The sequence below is a fragment of the Biomphalaria glabrata genome, chromosome 14 (assembly GCF_947242115.1).
Source record: "Biomphalaria glabrata chromosome 14, xgBioGlab47.1, whole genome shotgun sequence".
Taxonomy (NCBI): domain Eukaryota; kingdom Metazoa; phylum Mollusca; class Gastropoda; family Planorbidae; genus Biomphalaria; species Biomphalaria glabrata.
In genome coordinates, this window is record NC_074724.1 from 5728404 (window position 1) to 5746772 (window position 18369).

The following is an 18369-nucleotide window of genomic DNA, read 5'->3' on the forward strand; positions in this document are numbered from 1 at the left end:
ACATATAGGGCCTACATTGCAGAGGGGGGTAGAAAAAAATTCCCACACACCGAAAAACTCCTGGCTACGCCCATGATATGACAAGACATTTGTGGGCCGGTTGTATGGTAATGCCCGGGCCGATTTTGATACCCAGTTCGCCCCTGGTTCTCTCCCTATGCAATGGACCATCAATGCCAAAATATTTGAATCTATGGATCTATGACGAATGTCCCTTAAAAAGTAAATTGAGTAACTGGCCTCCCCAACTCCTCGTCAGGACGTCGCGCCCCGAGTTCGAAATACACTGGAAGCATCGGTGACAAATATAAAGTCTATTATTATGACCTCCTTTTATTCATATTTTTTTTGTTCCGCGCATCCTTCTTTTCTAATTACTTATTTCGTTTCATAATCTTTTAAGATTTTTATTTTACTTTTACTGTTTGTTTACTTTTTCTGCAAATTAGCTGCATACAGAACAACATCCAAAGTAGATAGATCTAATTTATTAGATCTAGACATTATATTGTGATTAGATCTAGATGTAAGGTAGTTAAGGCTTAAGCTCAGTCGCCAACATTTTTTATGTTTAAATGTGTGTATCTCCATAAGGATTAGACCTAGGAAAAAACTGATTGTTACGATTGTATCTACTCTAGAGTAAAGGACAAAAGGATGGTTGTCGGACACGCTAAGCCATTCTCCGGCCATTTTTAAGTTTCAAAATTCATAACTCCGTAATGGTCTAACCTATGAATAAACTGATGGTGTCAATGAATTCGTCATCCTTTTGTCTATAAAAATAGCTATTTTGTAATGTATCACTACGCATAGTTAAAATTAGATCTGATGTGAAGAGGGGTAGGTTGGGTTTTCTGATGCGTAAAAGTTTTCGTCATGATTTTTGTCTCTGTAAAAGTTGTTGGCCGGTTTGGAGATTTATCGGACACTTCAAAGGAAATAGATGTCTTCTATATATTAAACATGTTATTATTAAAACATTTCATCCTTAATTTTATTATTCTGTACATTAGCGCAACGACACAAGCCATCATATTATCACTTTTCCCACGCTCCACGCTTTCATTCTCGGCTTGTAACTGATGTCACACCACGGCCACTACTTTGGGCCTAGCCTAGCTGGTCGCGCTAGGGGAAAAAATTGCCTCTATTGGGGGGGAGAAGAGGAGGAGTATTCTCTCTAGTCTACCTACGGGGCACTTTTTTTTCCCCGTATCACAGTTCCACTAGCGCAGTGCGTGCCTGTCTCACCTTATCCTTTATGGTACCAGTCAGATAATTGCTAGTCTCCTGCTCTCTCTCTCACCTGCTTTTTTTTTTTTTAGAGCGTGTAATGGTAGTATGCTTAAGAGATGTGGAAAAAAAGGGGGGGGGGGGGGGGAGAGAGACTTCATGTAGTATACTCTCTTTTGATTTTGACAATCTCTTAGAATGTTGATGTTTCACACAATGGCCATTTAGCGCACCTGGTCGATCAATAATTGTAGGCTCGAGGTCTACAATGATATTGATATTGTGACTTTTTTTTTTCCAGCTGCCCATTGATGCCAATTTATTATTGTATACATATGTGCACCTAAGTGCTATAACATTTGTACATATTTGTTGCATATTAAATGGTTTAAAATAAATGGTTATACGTTTTGCATAAACCACATTAACTTTTTTTTTTATAAATATGTTACAAATTTTTTTTTGTAAAACATGTAACAAACACACACAAGATCACATACATAACTTAAATATACATTTTCTACTATATTATTTTAACAAACAACAAAATTATTCTTGTAAATGTTTTAAAAAAAAACAATAACAATTTGTTTATTTCCCCATAAGTACTGTGTCAAGTTATTTCCCTTTGATGACTAGCGTCATATGACGATATGTTTTCTTATTCAGAAAGGTAAAACTTGTTGGCCACCCCCTATTTACATGTTAAGTGGGAAAGGAGAGTCTGGGTAGTACAATTTCTAGTGCCTATTTAGAAGCATTATATCTGGGTTTTAATTGGGTAATGCATCTAGGGGCTTAAAGATCGTCTTAGCTCCAGACCCTATCTCGTTCTTCCCCTTGGGAGAAAAAAAGCTAAGTTTTACAGTAGTCTACTTTGACCCCAGATAAAATTACTTTCTCTCAATATAAAAGGCAGCTGTATGTGTCGGAAGTGTGACAAAATAGTCCATGCGCAATATTTATGCGGAAGTTGGGTAGTAAACATTCAAATAAAGAAGATTTAATAATAATACATCGAGGTGTCCGATATGCGAGACGAAACCCGGGTGTCCGACAACCATCCTTTACTCTATGTTTTATTATTTTATTCTAGATCTAGATCTATTACTTATACTACTCATAGTAGTCATAGTTAAATAAAATTATATTTGATGTTTAAGTGGGTCAGGTCGATGCTTTCAAGAGCTTAAAGTTTCGAACATTTTTCTAGCGCTACCTTCGAGTATCAAAATCTTAATAAACTATCAAACACACAAGAAGTATGGTGTTTTAAAAGCTTTATAATCTTTCAATTTTGTGAAAAGTATGGTGTTTCAAAAGTGTTGTAATCTTTCAATTTTGTTATTTATATCATTTACTTTTTATGCCATGTCAAGACAGACAGATTTTAGTCATTTTGACATGCTCCATATCGAAGGTGCTGCTCCATATCGCCCATCTCTGCTTAGAAACTGACGATTCACATAAGTGTAAGGTGCTAAGCCCAGTAATGCGTTGCCGACATATTACCGTAGCAGTACTTATTTAGGTCTAAGCCTAAGCTATTTTGAGATATAAGACCCTTTATAAATCCAGATAGTATTTATTTGGGGGAGAGCCTAATTAGCTTTGGTAACCAATAGATAATCCCGCACTCCCCAAGCCATTGAAGGACACAACAGTTTACGTGGTTGACCTAAAAACAAAACATACATGGCTCTACAAATCTAGTCGAAGGTACTGATCTAGTATGCTCAGTGTATGTAACAGCCCAAAAGTCAGTGCTAGATATTGTTTCGATCGGGACGTGGAGGGGAGGGGGGGGGGGGTAAAAAGCTATGGTAGCTTGTGAGCTGTGTTACCTAGAGATGTAGATAGATCCGCCCTACCCAAGCCACCTGGTTGATCAAAAAACGTATTTTAGAGCATGCTTAGTATTTGTCACACACATGCACACAAACAACGTATCTATATAAAATATGTATCTATCACGCCTAGTGTTTGTGACCTAATTAACGGCTTGACCGTTAGTACTCGATTGATGGCTCCCCCCCCCTTTCCCTTCAACATTGTTCATACTACAAAGGAGTGTCTTTGTAGCGCATTATGAGCTCATGGCAAAAAAAATATTATAATTTTATTGACCCGGCGCCACACGTCTAGACTAGAAGTACAACTGACTCTATGTATTTGAGGCCGACATCACATTTTAATGGTCGATCAATTGATACAGTGTCTTGACTTCCCCCCACCATTTTTTTTTCCTGCCAAAGACATTTTAATTTCAAAATACCATGCCTAGGTTGTCCTCCCAGAGCTGTAATGTTCATGGCATCAAAGTATATGAGTGTTTCTCCAGTACTGGTATCAAAAAAAGTCACAGTAGGCCAAAAATTAAAAGTGGAAGTTTTTGGTTTCATTTTAGGTGTATTCACTTCTTCACACATTGTACTTTAAGAATTTATCAATAGAAAATGAATTGGAATACGTACATTTCCTCAGCAGTGCTGGCAAAAGGGGTACCCACTTTTGCATTTCAGGTGCATCACTGGGACACCATTGATGATTAAAGTACAACTAACTGCTAATTTGTCTGCTTTTTTAGCATAATTTGAACATTTCTATTGTATTAAGCAGCTAGATAGAGAAATTGAAGTTTCTGAGCACTTACGCTATGTTTGCTCTCAATTTAAAAAATGGTACACCGTAGCACCTGTAACACTACTGGTAAAAGTTTTTTAAATATGAATTTTGATAAGAAAATAGAATTTATGCTATACTTGCATTATAGCTAAATATATAGGCTATTATTTGCTGCAATATCTCAATGATAATTCAAGCATTTATTATAACATGACTATTATATCATAAGATGTTGCGGGTGCTACAATAGGACACCAATATGAAATATATAGTTTTTTTTGTTAATACAAGCTGAAATACATTTTTTTTTAAGTCTGTAAATACATTACCAATTATTCTTTTATTAGTGATTCACAAAATAGTTTTCTATAACCACAAATAAATGTACTAGGCCTTTGTGTGTGTGTTCAACAATCCTTTAAATATATATTAGACATAACTGCCTCAAACATGACCTAATCATAGACTAAAAGGTGCAGCTTTCTGACTTTCAATGCACCAAGAACGAGATCCAAAACTAGATAGACTTGTTTAGTGTCCCGTGAAGCACCACAAACAATGATAAAACAATAAGGTTTACATAAAGTTAGATTAAAAAATAGTATTCTATGTATTCTAGATCAAACTTGATAATAATTAGCTTAATTCTTATTATAATCCAAAACTTTGGTGAGAAAAATACTTATATATAGATCTCTGAGATTTTCTGGTATGATTGAACATGCAGTGTTTCGGGTGCTACAGTGAAAAAATGTGGGACACCTTGACTTTTAATGTCTCCTGTTAATTACTATGTAGCCTTTTCCCAAAACAATGGGGCTAATTGTGTACAGTATCAGAGATACCATTAAGTAATTCCCATCACATTAATAACTTAGTTTAAGTTCTTTTTGTCAAGCGCGTTTGAGGTGCTTCACCTGGGACACCAAGACCTATTTTACTAAAATTATATACATTTTTACAGTTTCAAAGAAAAATTACACTGTGTAAATTAATCATTGATGCTTTTAGTAACAGAAACACAATTTGGAGCAGAATCCTTTACTTTGTTTACAATTGTTAAAGGTTGAAAATTTCAAATTTATTGGGACACCATGTGATGCACCTGTGTCGCTTTTTTTACGGTGACATCTAAGTAATATCAAAGTAAATATAAAATAAAAAGATATAGATAATGCAATAACATTATATTGTTAACCTATTTCAACAAAAATGTCTGTTCAATAATCCTTGCTTTTAGTAGAATATTACTTCAAGCTAAGTCAGGTATTTCATGTTACATCAAAAGATGCCATTTTGTGCACTTTTTCAAACATTTTCTACAATTTTAAAATTCCACTATGCACCTTTCAAGCTCAAAATATCACAATTGATACAAAAACCATTTCTAAGTCCAATGAAAAGAAAATTGTGATTTATAGACTTTTTAGTGAACCAATAACTATTTGTCACCAGTACTGGAGAAACACTCATATGTAATAAGATCAAGATTAAAAAATGGGTACAATTTGTGCATATCGATGTAAATCTATTTACTTTAAAACATATGTAATTTATATCTGTAGTTTGCATTACATTATTTTGAAAAATAACAATTAAAAAAATAATAATTTAAATTAGGGGTGCACCGGATAGTACTTTTTGATATCCGGTCGGAGCCCGATATGACCAGATAGTAAAATTTGATATTCGGCCAGAGCCGGAGCCGAATACCTTTAGAAGTGTTTTGTAAATAGCTTGTGTTGCTGAACATTTTAGGAAACTATTAAATGTTAAATAACATACCTATATTGGTTGGTATTAATTTTTTTTTAATACCTTATTGTTTTAAACTCTGTTACTGATTGATTTATTCATGCTTAACAGTATTTCTAAAAATCTGTATTGCTACTAACTGTAAAGGATGTGTGTAGGAAGGTCAATGTAAAATATGTTAGTATATATTTAACTAGTTACTAATGTAAATCTCTCATAAGTAAAGTGCAATCTGCCTTGTATAATAGTCAGATGTATGTGTTCATGAATTTCAGACCAACAACCTGGTCAGATATACCTTGTGAGCCTACACATGTAATCCAAGTGTAGTGTGTATAGTTGTTTGCGTTAACCATCACGCATTGTTTTTTCCTTGGGCATATGAACGCAATAGTGTTGGGTGGTCAGTCAAAAAAGATTTATTATAACACATTGGCATGGTCAGTCGAGCATTTAGATAAATTATACCCATCCACTAGTTACAGAGGTCAAGGTTTGTTTTTTTTTACACTCCAGCATTTTATTTCTTTGTTTGCTAGATCTAACTGAGGTACTATTATTCAATTTCTTTTATGCGATTTTAAAATTTACTGTAAGGTTTTCTGTTATTTATTAAGTCAAAAGAATTAAACAATGAAATTAGCTTTCTTTCTAAAGGTTTTAAAACAAGGCAAAAAAATACACACACCCAAACATGCTCATCTTTGTTTTATATTAATGTGCAAAGAACGTATGTAAGAAACATTAAATGCAAAGAACGCATGTTAGAAACATCTTCCTTAATTATTACTTATTAATTATTTTATTTGCGGTTTCAGTAACTGTTACTTCTTCTTCTTCTAGCCAGCTTTATTGCTGCTGAGCTGTGAGCTCTTTTGCAGACTGTGCCAAGGAAAAAAAGTGTGCTGTTTTCTTTAGTTGTTCAGCACTGCCCTACAGGGTGTTGGTTATGTTGGGCTGTAGTGGAAGTAGGGTCTACCTAAGGTGGATTAGAGAGGGGCATTCAAAGAGGATATGGTTTACGGTTTCAAAGGGGTGGGCGCAGTGTCTGCAAAGGGGGAGTTGTGTGGAATTTATTTTGTTCAGGTGGTAATTTAATAGTGGTGTGTGTCCTGTTCTTAGTTGGAAAATTGTAGATTGTTCTTTGCGGGGGAGGAAGTTAATACTGTCCAGTTTGTTAGGCGTAGTCATTTCTTTGTACATGCCTCTGCCTGTGTTTCCTGATGCCCATTGGTTGAGCCACTCCTCTTTGTGATTGTTGACTAACATTGACCTTAGGGTGAGGTAGTTAACTGGTCTATCTGGTTGTTCCATAGATGAACCTGCCTTTGATAGCTTATGATATATGCAACAGATCTGTCTAATAGGCCTAGATCGAGGCATTTAACTTCATTCAATGTAATAAGCTCACTCCAAAGATTAGCCTATTTATTCTCTTTAAAAACAATAATCGAACAAATGAATCAAAATCAAGATGTTCTTTCAATATAAGATCATTATTACTTATGTACAAAGCTGGTTGTCTGTAATAAATATTGATAAGAAATATTTGCATTTAAACATATTATTTTTTGTATGAAAGCAAACTACTTTGCTTATGGATCGAATGAAATAAGTTTGAAAAAATAGATTCAAATTCCCGTATCAATCACCTCACTGTATTTTTATCAATGCCTTCTATTTTGATGGTTTTTACAGTAATATTGTGGCAGTATGTTGCACTACCAGCAATTCCAATTGCAGCCATTTGGTCAACAAAGTTTTTTTTTTTTTTTTTTAGGTCTGCAAGCTTTAAAATCTACACAGACGAATCTCTTATTGATGTTGATGAAGAAGACTTTGTACCCTTAGCGCTTCATCAATATTCAAATGGTACGTTTTTGTCTTAATATACACATAGGTACTACCAAAGAGTGGAGATTTATCACAAATTGAGAAATGGCATCACTTTGTCGTCAGTACCAAGCAAGATTTTCAGCAGAATCCTACTAAACAGAATAAAGGGAGCATGCAATGAACACCTTAGGGAAGAACAGGCCAGATTCAGAAAAGGGAGATCTTGTGCTGACCAAATAGCAACACTCAGAATAATTGTAGAATAATGTGTCAAATGGCAATCTCCTCTCTATGCAACATTTGTCAACTTTGAAAAAGCATTTGATAGTATCGACAGAGAATCTATCAGGACTGTAATGAGACAAATAAAATAACCATAATCAAGAACCTTTATGATGGTTTCACCTGCCAAGTAACCCACAGTGGCTAGCCACAGCAGGAGTCAAACAGTGATGCCTTCTTTCACCACTCTAATGCAGTGAAAGGAATCCAATGGAATCTAAGACTAAGACTGCTTTATTGATCCTTACGGAAATTTGTTGTGATTACAAGGACTCGTTTCTCATATTAAAGACAACACAACAGAAAAATACACATAAATACAACAGACAACATAAAGAGTTCATTCAGCGACTACACACAGGTATCTTGGTGCATTTCATGTTCCCTGATCAATGAGTGGCGGTGATAGAGTCTGACCGAGTGAGGTACGAACGAGTTTTTGTACCGCTCCGTTCTTGTTTTGATTGACAGCAGTCGCCCACTTCGCGACGACCTGGCGTAGTTCTGATGGAGCGGGTGGCCGTTGTCTTCCAAGATTTTTTCGATTTTTCTTAGGCACGTTTGTTCAAAAAGTTCCTTTAAATGTGGTAATGTTGTGAGTGTAATTTTTTGATGCTTTTTTAATGATGTTTTCTAGACGTTGCAACAGTTTAGATGAGGCGTTGCCTTGCCAACAACTTATTCCGTATGTTAGCAGATTCTGTACATTCGCGCCGTAAAATGTCTCAAGGATCTTCTTGTTTAATTTAAAACTGTTGAGTTTGTATAGAAAAAAGAGTCGCTGGGCTGTTTTCTTTGTCAGAGTTCCAAGGTGGTCTCACACAAAAGCTGGAAGATCTGGAATTCGCTGATCACATAGCCCTATTATCACACAGACTACAGAATATGCATGAAAGGTCACATTTAAGCCAAGTAGGAAAAAGAGTAGGCCCCAAAATAAACCACCAAAAAACAAAAGTACTTAAAAGTAAACAATAAACAATTAACAAACTGGAGACATAGAACTGGACTCTCAGACCATAGACCAAGAAGAAAATTTTATAAACCTTGGGACTTGGGAGTGTAGTGAGTGTATCAGGTGGAACAGATGAAGACATTAAATGTTGTATAAATCTAGCACGTCAGACATTTACACAGCTAAAATCAACCTGGAAATCTCCTCACATCTCAAACAAGACAAAACTAAGAATCGTTAACTCTAATGTCAAGGCTGTCCTACTGTATGGTTCTGAAATATGGAGAACAACTGAAGCGACAACAAAAAAAGTACAGATCTTCATCAACAGATGCCTGAGAAATATCCTAAAAATACACTGGTACAACAAAGTAGAAAACACCAAACTGTGGGAGATGAGTGGGCAGAAAAATATAGAGGTGCAGATTTTAGACAGGAAGTAGAGATGGATTGGTCACACCCTTAGAAAAGATACCAGCAACAGAGCTAGGCAGGCCTTAGAGTGGAACCCCCAGGGAACAAGATGTAGAGGAAGACCAAAAAGAACATGGTGACGCAGTACACTCGAGGAAGCAGAGAGGACTGGAAAAAAACTGGGAAACCATAAAAATACTAGCAAGAGACCGTAGAGAGTGGTGTGTTTTTGTTGAGGCCCTATGTTTCATGAGGAACCTAAAGGAATGATGATGATGACACATAGGTCATCAATGCAAGTGTGATAGTAAGTGTATGTGTTTTGCGTGGCTGGTAGTGCAGTGTGTGTGCCTGTGTATGAAATGACCAGTGGACCTTGAGTGTACATGCTTGAGTGAACAGCATTGTGTCAGGGGCTGTGTGTAAAAGGAAGTCAGAGTATAGAGAACAAGTGGCTGGAGTAAAGAGCATAAATAAGGACGAATAAAATCATTGTGTTTATTGAAGCTCGTGTTGTTTTAGTCTATTACAGCAAGTGTTTGAATTTTTTAAAATATTGTTACAATGTGGTGCATGATGCTAGATTGGATTTTGGATTGTGGGGTCTCATCTGAAACGTAGTAAAGAACATTTGCTATTTAAGATTTTAGGACATACATTAACCTACTATGAGTACCTGACATTTGGGAAAACTAATTGTGAATGAGCTGTGCTGCCTATATGACATTCTAGTTAACCATCAGTCATATTAACAGGGTTAGCGCATAGAATGTAAATGAAACTTTGCTTACTTAGTACTTTTGTATAGTATGACATCTAAACTCATTTGTGAAAGTGATATAATGTTGTAAAATGTTTTACTTATTTCGGATGTTCCTTCAGAGTTGAAGATAATTACTTCCTAGTCCAAACCTCCCGCAGGACGGCGGGGGATGGGAGCGGGCAGGGTTTGAACCCGGGACCATCGATAAGTCCGAACGACAGTCCAGCGTGCAAACCGCACGACCAGGCAGCCATATGTCTGGTAAAGGTTTTTAGAAATGATAATAAAAACACTAAATTGTTAATTTTTTAAAAATTATATTTATATGATTTTTAAATATTATTTTTACTATAAGTATACTTTTTTTTAAATAGATGCCAACTTGGATACAAGGAAGACTGAAATCAAGAAAGTCGATTATTTATCTGGTAATTTTTATTTGCAATTTTAAGAAACACTAAGGAATTTAAAAGCTGTTGTTACACTGGCCATAACTTAGTTATTTCAACTTTGTCCCTAAGAGCATTAAATTCTGTACTATAACTTGTCTTGCATCATTGAATGAGCTGAAAAAAATCTCCTAATTAATAAAATAAATCTTTATCTTTTAAATTTCTGTCCAAATATTTTGTTTTATATTTTCTTTTAACAGGGTAAAAATATTGCTTATTCATTATTGTTTGTGAAACTGGATTTTTTCACATTAAACATCTTGAATCACTTATTAGCTCTTAAACTACAATTAATCTGCTTAATTTTAAGGTTGCAGAGAAATCTATGTGCTTAGTTTTTTAAAGAAGCCTAAGAATACTAAACTTATTTTGGAAAAATGACATGAAAACATATTAGAAATATAATTTTAGAAATTGTGCTTTAATTTTAATAGAACAGAATTAACACTGATATACCACATTATGTGCTCATGATATATGCAATGTTATTTAATGACATTTTTAACTACTTTTTTTAAAAACATATTTCTAGCTGAAAGTGGCATCTGCTGCCAGTCAGTGATGGACACATGTAAGGCACCTCTTAAGGACATAGCCTGTGAAAAAGGAACTAATCATAGCAATGTAAAGGACTTGAATTCATTATCAGTTCTAGATTTGCCAAGCAGTTACCAGAATGATGATATGATTTCTCTTATCAAATCAGCTGCTGATCTGGCTGTGTTAATACAGGTGCCATGGGCAAAAACTGCACTTTTCTGTCAAGGCACAGGCAAAGTTGATGACGTGTACATTTTTAAAGAAAACACAAAGTGCCGTTGTTGCAAGTGTAGAGCATCGGAACATCCAAGTGCGACATGGGGCAAGGTTTTAATAGCCACATCAACAAACCTGCTCACTGCAAGTTCAAAAGTCTCAGATATTAAATGTACTTTTTTCTATGACAATGATGAGACCATGCATCATGTGAAGCACTTACAGGGAGATGCTTATGTAAGCAACATGCAAGGAGTTTGTAAATTTTTTGCATACACATGTGATGTAGAATTATTAGAAAAGTTGGAATCTTATCTAGATATATTCTCAGAAAAGTGGATTGTTGCTTATGATAAATATTCTACAACTGTCAAGAGTGTTGAGGACAGATTGTTAATTATGGTGTCACACCCTCACTCTTGTAAGAAACATGTCTATATAGGAAAATGGACCAAATTGAGGCCCTATGTACAATTTGATGCAACCACCTGTCCAGGCTGCGAAGGGTCCTTTTTATTGATTCCCAACTTCGATATCTTCGATGAAGACTTTTCTTAACGAACTACAGCAGGGTCAGTCCCTATACCTGGTTATCTTTGTATATGATACTTTTTTTCCAAAAATAATCATTTCGTTCAACAAGAACCAGATTATATTCTCTACTTTTTTTATTATTTGTTATTTGATAATTGATAATGTTGACATGACAAGATAAGCAGTATTCATTTTGTAATTTTTTAATTTTTCTAGGTGTTTTTTTTTTTTGTTTTTTTATGCTTGTTTTCTTGTGCTCCTTCCTATGCATTGTGGGAATAAAGTATTTCCAGTTAAGATATTTACAAAATCAGAGTGTAACTGAATTTAGATCTAGTAGTTCGTATATCAGGTTTTACCATTTTAGCTGTTATTAAATTTAAAAATTTCATGTTGCATAAGTTTACAAGCTAATTTATGATAAACTTACTATTCTTCAAATAACTTGATAATACTTGTATTTATATCAGTGCATCAATATGATATATTTATATATATATAGACACACACACTGGTAGGCTATATATAGACTAACATCCGGTTGCTGTCTCCATAGGGAGATTGGTCACTAGCAACATATGCTACCTCTTCCCTGGCAATGTACTTATTAATATATGGCAGGAGTATACATTTGTATATAACTTAATGTACTTATTAATATATGGCAGGAGTATACATTTGTATATAACTAATTTTTCTCATTTCATTAAAGAACCCAAGTATAATTTCGCTTGAAGCATTGACTTCTAAGGTTGTATGTTGTTGTTATTTAATAATTAATATGCTGTACTTTCCGTGTATAATCAGACTAAAAGACAAAAATAAGTTCATTTATCATGTTCTGTTACCTTTTGTGTGTTAATAAATAATTGTAAAATCATTTGGCTTTTTTTCATCTGTCTCTTGCTTTACAAGCTAATCAAAGATTAACTTTTTTACATGCTTTTAGCTTTCTCAATACGCTACCACTATGATCCTATCCCTAGTCTGGACCAGTTAGGAAGAGGGGAGAAGAATAATAGGGGTATGATAAATTTCATTTACTTTCATCTATAATTCATTAAGAATAAAGAAATCGTGCCTATAAAAAAAAAATCTTCTAATTCATTTGTCTTTAAAAAAATAAAATCTCTGTTCAACTGGTATCTTCATGGTAACATCAATGGACCCGGATCTGCAAAACTCCAGTTTGACCGTTATAAAAAAGGTTTTGTCTTTTTTTATGTTAGGCTTGTTTATGCCTAATAGTATTCCCGGTGTGGCCAACAAGATAGTAATTTAAACAAATAGATCTAAACGATCTTCTTGAATGTAGTGTAGCATGTTGTCTGTTTGAGATCAATAGGGATTGAGTTCCAAACTTTTGGTACGTGCACTGAAAAAGCTCGCAGAACGTAGCTTTTGAGGGAGAAACGTGGCATCACTAGAAGCGTTGAATCCATTGAGCGCAGTGTTCTCTGATGTACATATGGAGTGATCAGTCCACTAAGGTATAAAGACTTTTCTTTATTATAGATACAATGATGACAAAATGTGACCACCTTGCAGTCGATTCGTAGTTTCACAGGAAACCAATGGAGTGTGCGCAAGAGAGTTGTGGCAGAATTAGTGGAAATTAATGAAAAGGAATGCCAATTTCCTGGCAAACAATATTACATCTCCAGTGTGTCACATATCAGGAATGTTTGTGCAAAGCTGCATTAAATATCATGCATTATATTGATCTGATATCAGACCTGGGGATTCTTAATCGCTTTCAGCTCAGGACTGCTTGAAGATTCGCAAGCTGAACATTCAAATATTCTGTATCACATCAATATCTGCTGGCTGAACATGGGCACGATATCGGGGAAAGTGTAGGATCTTAATTAAGGAACAAAATTATGTTCCTTGAAATGAAAGACATTGGCTGTGACTTTGAAACTAATATTTCCAATGAAGAGTTAGAGACAGACTTCATGTTTGCCAAAGACACTGTGTAAAAATTGTCACAGAATTAAAACTTCAGGGCAACAGGTTGTCTGCGCATAAAATAAATATCTAATGGTCTGACACGGCGTGGAAGTACGACCATGTCCAGACTTAGGATTGGCCACTCCTACATCAAACAGTCCACTGTGTGAGTACTGTGACTCATATCTCACTGTAGAACATATCCTCTTTGATTGCCCCAGATACCAGGATATTAAGGGGAGATGTTTTAGAACTGACAACCTCAAACACTGTTTGATTTCGTTGATCCATGGAAAATACTGGGATTTATCCGAAAGATGGGATCGAATATAAACTTTGAGGTGGGATTGGGCAAAGAATAAATATATACATATTTACAGATTTTTATTAGATTAATAAAATGTTTACTATTTGACCTGTAAGTGGACCTTAATTTTAATACTTCAGCTCATAGACTTATATATATACTATATCTAGACTGGACATGGAGACTTTTGAACACTACAAAAAATGTCGTGAAAATTTTTTAGAAAGTTCGATCAAGGCGTTGTTTTGTAAAGTAGATTAAAGAAGTAATTTTTTTTTTCAACCCTAACCTATGTAACATATAATTTTATTTTTAGATCTAAATCTAGTAATTGAACATCAAAAATAAGAGTTCTCTTGTCTCATAATTTTATTTTACAATTTTTAGATGCATAATCTAGAAAGATCTAGGGAATCAATCTATTTGAATGTACATAAGATGATTAAATTGTGAAACGGAAACGCTTCAAAGACCAGTTTAGGCGTCAACTTTCCTTTCCTGACATAGAAGAGAGCACCTGGAGGTAACTCACGAAGACCGCGGGATACAAATTTGAGACGAAAAGAAAATCTGCTGTCGAGGACAAACGCAGACGGTGAAAAGAAAAATCTAAAGCGACCACCTGCCGACAATTGTTATGCTTGCATTGGTGGTGGCAAAATATGTAGGTCACAGCTGGGGCTGCGCATAAAATACTGCATTCCTCACTAATCTTCGGACTCGAAGACAAGCCTTATATATATATATATATATATATATATATATACTATATATATATATATATATATATATATATATATATATATATATATATATATAGTTATAATGGTTTAATTCAATAATTTACACCTAGACTTGGCGCGTGGCCAATGAACGTTTGGGGCCCACTGCCATCGCCCTGATTGTACATGCACGTAAACAGTAAATACTCATTGAAACAATCAACAGCTTCTTATAGGAGAAATTTGTGTTTTGATCTTTGAACTTTACATATTTACATATACGTTAGGTCTACGTAAGATTTCGGGTAAATACACATTTCTTATAAAATAACGCATTGACAGCTGCTGAATGATTCATAACACAGGAATGTTTTGTTAATTAGACCTGCATTGCGCATTTCTCGTATGCTGTCGATACTTTAGACTAGGGATTGAGAACTTTCTAAAAATATCGCCGACGTGTTCTCCTTAATTAATGCAGATGTTGCAGCCTCAGAGTGCAGCTGATTCTTGAAGTATTCAAAAGATGTTAGGGGTAGGGTTAGTAGTTGTTTTTTTTTAAATAAGCCCCGGCCAGATTGTATGAGTTTTTCCGTCTTTTCTCACTACCCAGTCTATTGACATTTATCAAGGTCTAAGCCAGGGGTTCTCAGCCTGTGGATCGCGATCCCCTTGGGGGTTGATTGACGATTTGCCAGGGGTCGCCTAAGACCATCGAAAATATGGATTGTTATTGTCTATTCTTCTATTGCTGTGTGTGTGTGTGGGAGGGAGGGTCGCGGCAGAATGGGGGATTGTAAAAAGGGGTAGCCGAGCTTAAAATGTTGAGAACCGTTGTTCTAAGCGCACCTTTTTTTTTTTTTAAATGTTACTTTCTGATTATTTTCGGCGGTGGTTCTAAAACGTTTTTTTTACCGGGGGACACCATTTATAGTAATAACTTGCCCACACACCCTTAGGTGAAAAAAACTACATAAATGTAATAAGTTCCAAATGTAACAAAAAAAAATGTGAAATGTAGAAGGAGTTTTTATTGAGATTTTATTGAGATTTTATTGAGTTTTTATTGAGTTTTTATTATTGAGTTTTTATTGAGTTTTTATTGAGATTTTATTGAGATTTTATTGAGTTTTTATTGAGATTTTATTGAGATTTTATTGAGTTTTTATTGAGATTTTATTGAGTTATTACTGAGATTTTATTGAGATTATTACTCGGATAGAGTTGATGAGATTGTATGAATGTCTTTAGGTCCAGCTCAATTGATGTAAGTAGCAACTAATCTCATTAAGCACACGTTTCTAGTCAGTTTCTTTTACTTCGGATGAGGTTCATTACAGGAAAGGATCCACGTTGTTCCAAATATATAAAGACGAGAAAGCTGTCAACCACTTCTGTACAATGACCAATAGTGCAGGATATAAAACTAGGATCTGATTTTGTAACTAGAATTTGTGGTGGATCCTTATTCAAACATTGGTTAAAGTTCTACGTTTGTGGATATTTGCTGTATTGAATAGATTATTATCTACTACTGGGGTCTGAGTTTGTCCACGCGCAAATGAATTCCATGCCAAGGCAGGAATATCCAAGTGAAGAATGTCTCTTGAAATCTTTTGTTTAAGCCGTCAGAGAGTAGTGGGCTACACACTAATATGTAGGAGCGAGCTGATTATTATTAAAACTATCCTATTGGATAAATCGGCATTTTTGCGAATTGAAAATGTATACAGTTTTTATCTTTCTGCGGCCTCTCTACGAGCGGACTCTACGGACAACAGTTTGAGAACCACTGATCATTGTTGAATCAAGAACTTTTGAAAAAAGTGGTGGGAAAGATTTTGATTTTTTAAACCTTAACAATAGTAATCCCTATCACTATATATAAGGAGGAGGCCGATCAGATCTGCCAGTGTTTATAACATTCAATTTGACTTCCTCAATCTACATCAAAGTTTAAGATTCCCCCCCCCCCCCCGTTTATATTGTATTTACAGGTGCGGAGGTGGAACGGTAAAGCGCTTGGCTTTCGAACCGGAGGACCCGGGTTTGAATCCTGGTGAAGACTGGGATTTTTAATTTCGGGGTCTTAGGGCACCGCTGAGTCAGTCCATCCAGCTCTTTACCCGTCTCTACGTCTCTACATTAGTCAGATACCCATTAGAGAAAAAGTGGGTCCTAAATATATACTGCAGTTCGAAATTTCAGAAGACTGGAATTCGAAACCCTTTTGCTCGAAAGCCATCCGCTTTACCACTTACAGTACACAAAAAAAAAGTACAAAAATATATAATACTTCCCATACGAATACGTCCGTATTCTGTTCAAAGGATTTACCCAAAAGCTTGCTTTGTTTTTCTGATATGCAATTAAATGGCTATTAAAATGCTCTAGCGATCTGCGCTAGTGGTTCTTTAATTTTTGACTATATGTCTCTTTTAGAATGAGGCATACTTCCTAAATATTTAGACGTTTCTAGTGGTTAGTCATTTTAATATATTATTTTTCTTACTGATCGTCTCTTGTCATTAAAACATATACAGTACTAGGTCATTTATCTCAAGTCCAGCTGTTCGAGATGCTTCTTCCAGTAGTGTGAGATGTCAGAGGTGTCTTTCCTCAATAATGTCATCGGCATATACAAAATATTGTAGAGATTGGCTGTATATCGTTTCTGTTGGTCACGGACCTATGTTTTCTCTGTTGCAGTAGTCAGTAATTGTTCCATTGTATTTATGTGTAGACTTTTTCAGCAGGGCGGATTTAAGGGAGGCCAGGTGGGGCAACAGCCCTGGGACCTCCACAAGAAAGGGGCCTCCACTTAAGAAATACAAATATATACGAATTCGGAAAGGTCAGAAAGTTTTAATTTTTTCTTTCTAACATTTTTTTTTACTTTTATGGCTGACCAAAATGACTTGATTAGAAGTGTACGCTTGTAGCTTGCTCAGAACAATTAAATACAGCTTCGAATGTACGGCCTTACCCTCGGGCACCCTTGAGTCCACCCAGCTCTAATGGGTACCTGACATTATTTGGGGAAAAGTAAAGGCGGTTGGTCATTGTGCTGGCCACATGACACCCATGTTAACCGTAGGCCACAGAATCAGATTACCTTTACATCATCTGCCCTATAGACCACAAGGTCTGAAAGGGGAAATTTACGTACTCACTTTATTACCCTCCACAAACTCAAAATATACACTTTTTAAAACTATATACTTATTAAATATTTTTTTTCAAAAAGAAAGTGAAATTATTTTTTTTTATTTCATCTAAAATATAACATGCTTTTTTATATAACCAATCATTAAAGAGTCAGATTTAAAAGCGTGCATAAAAGTAAGTCTCCTTGTTTTAGTTCTGTTCTCGTCTAATCCAACATTCCCATGAGTTCCTTGTAACTATAACTTTATCTGGCTCAGAACATTATTTAGAGTTTAAAAAAAGAATTTCACCCAAATGATGCTATTTAAAAAACAACACATTAATGCTGAAAAGAATTGATAAGCATGCTTATCATTAATCTTTTGTTTGCTAGACATTGTTTTTCCTCAATAAGAAAATCTATTATTCTAGAAGTTACTTTTTGTAAAGTAGAGTATTAGTGACTAGTCAATCTCAGGGAGTGACTTTTCCTTTTTTTATTTCACTAAGGGGAATGACTCTTCTTTATTTACATAAATTATTTTCCATTATTACGTTGTTACTTCAAGATTGAACCTCATCCACCAATCTTAAACAAACACAATTAAGTCGCTTGTTTCCCTATCTATTCT

At 35.1% G+C, this 18369-nt stretch overlaps 1 protein-coding gene across 7 annotated transcripts; it reads left to right on the forward strand.

Moving 5' to 3' along the window:
• The first annotated feature begins 423 nt into the window (after window positions 1-423).
• On the forward strand, window positions 424-12488 carry LOC106072184 (uncharacterized). 7 transcript variants are annotated; one of them, XM_056011602.1, is made up of 4 exons: window positions 424-526; window positions 7397-7488; window positions 10241-10294; window positions 10851-12488. In XM_056011602.1, coding segments are annotated over exons 1-4 (930 nt in total). In that variant the 5' UTR covers window positions 424-524; the 3' UTR covers window positions 11633-12488. The 7 variants fall into 7 exon arrangements, 3 of the variants coding, with proteins under 3 accessions (XP_055867577.1, XP_055867576.1, XP_055867578.1); XM_056011601.1 differs by having other exon boundaries at window positions 429-482; XR_008774925.1 differs by having other exon boundaries at window positions 430-472.
• Window positions 12489-18369: the final 5881 nt, after the last annotated feature.

Coding starts and splice junctions, on each gene's coding strand:
- LOC106072184 (XM_056011602.1), top strand. Junction 7,489..10,240: donor GCTTCATCAATATTCAAATG/GTACGTTTTTGT, acceptor TTTTTTAAATAG/ATGCCAACTTGGATACAAGG. Junction 10,295..10,850: donor GAAAGTCGATTATTTATCTG/GTAATTTTTATT, acceptor ACATATTTCTAG/CTGAAAGTGGCATCTGCTGC.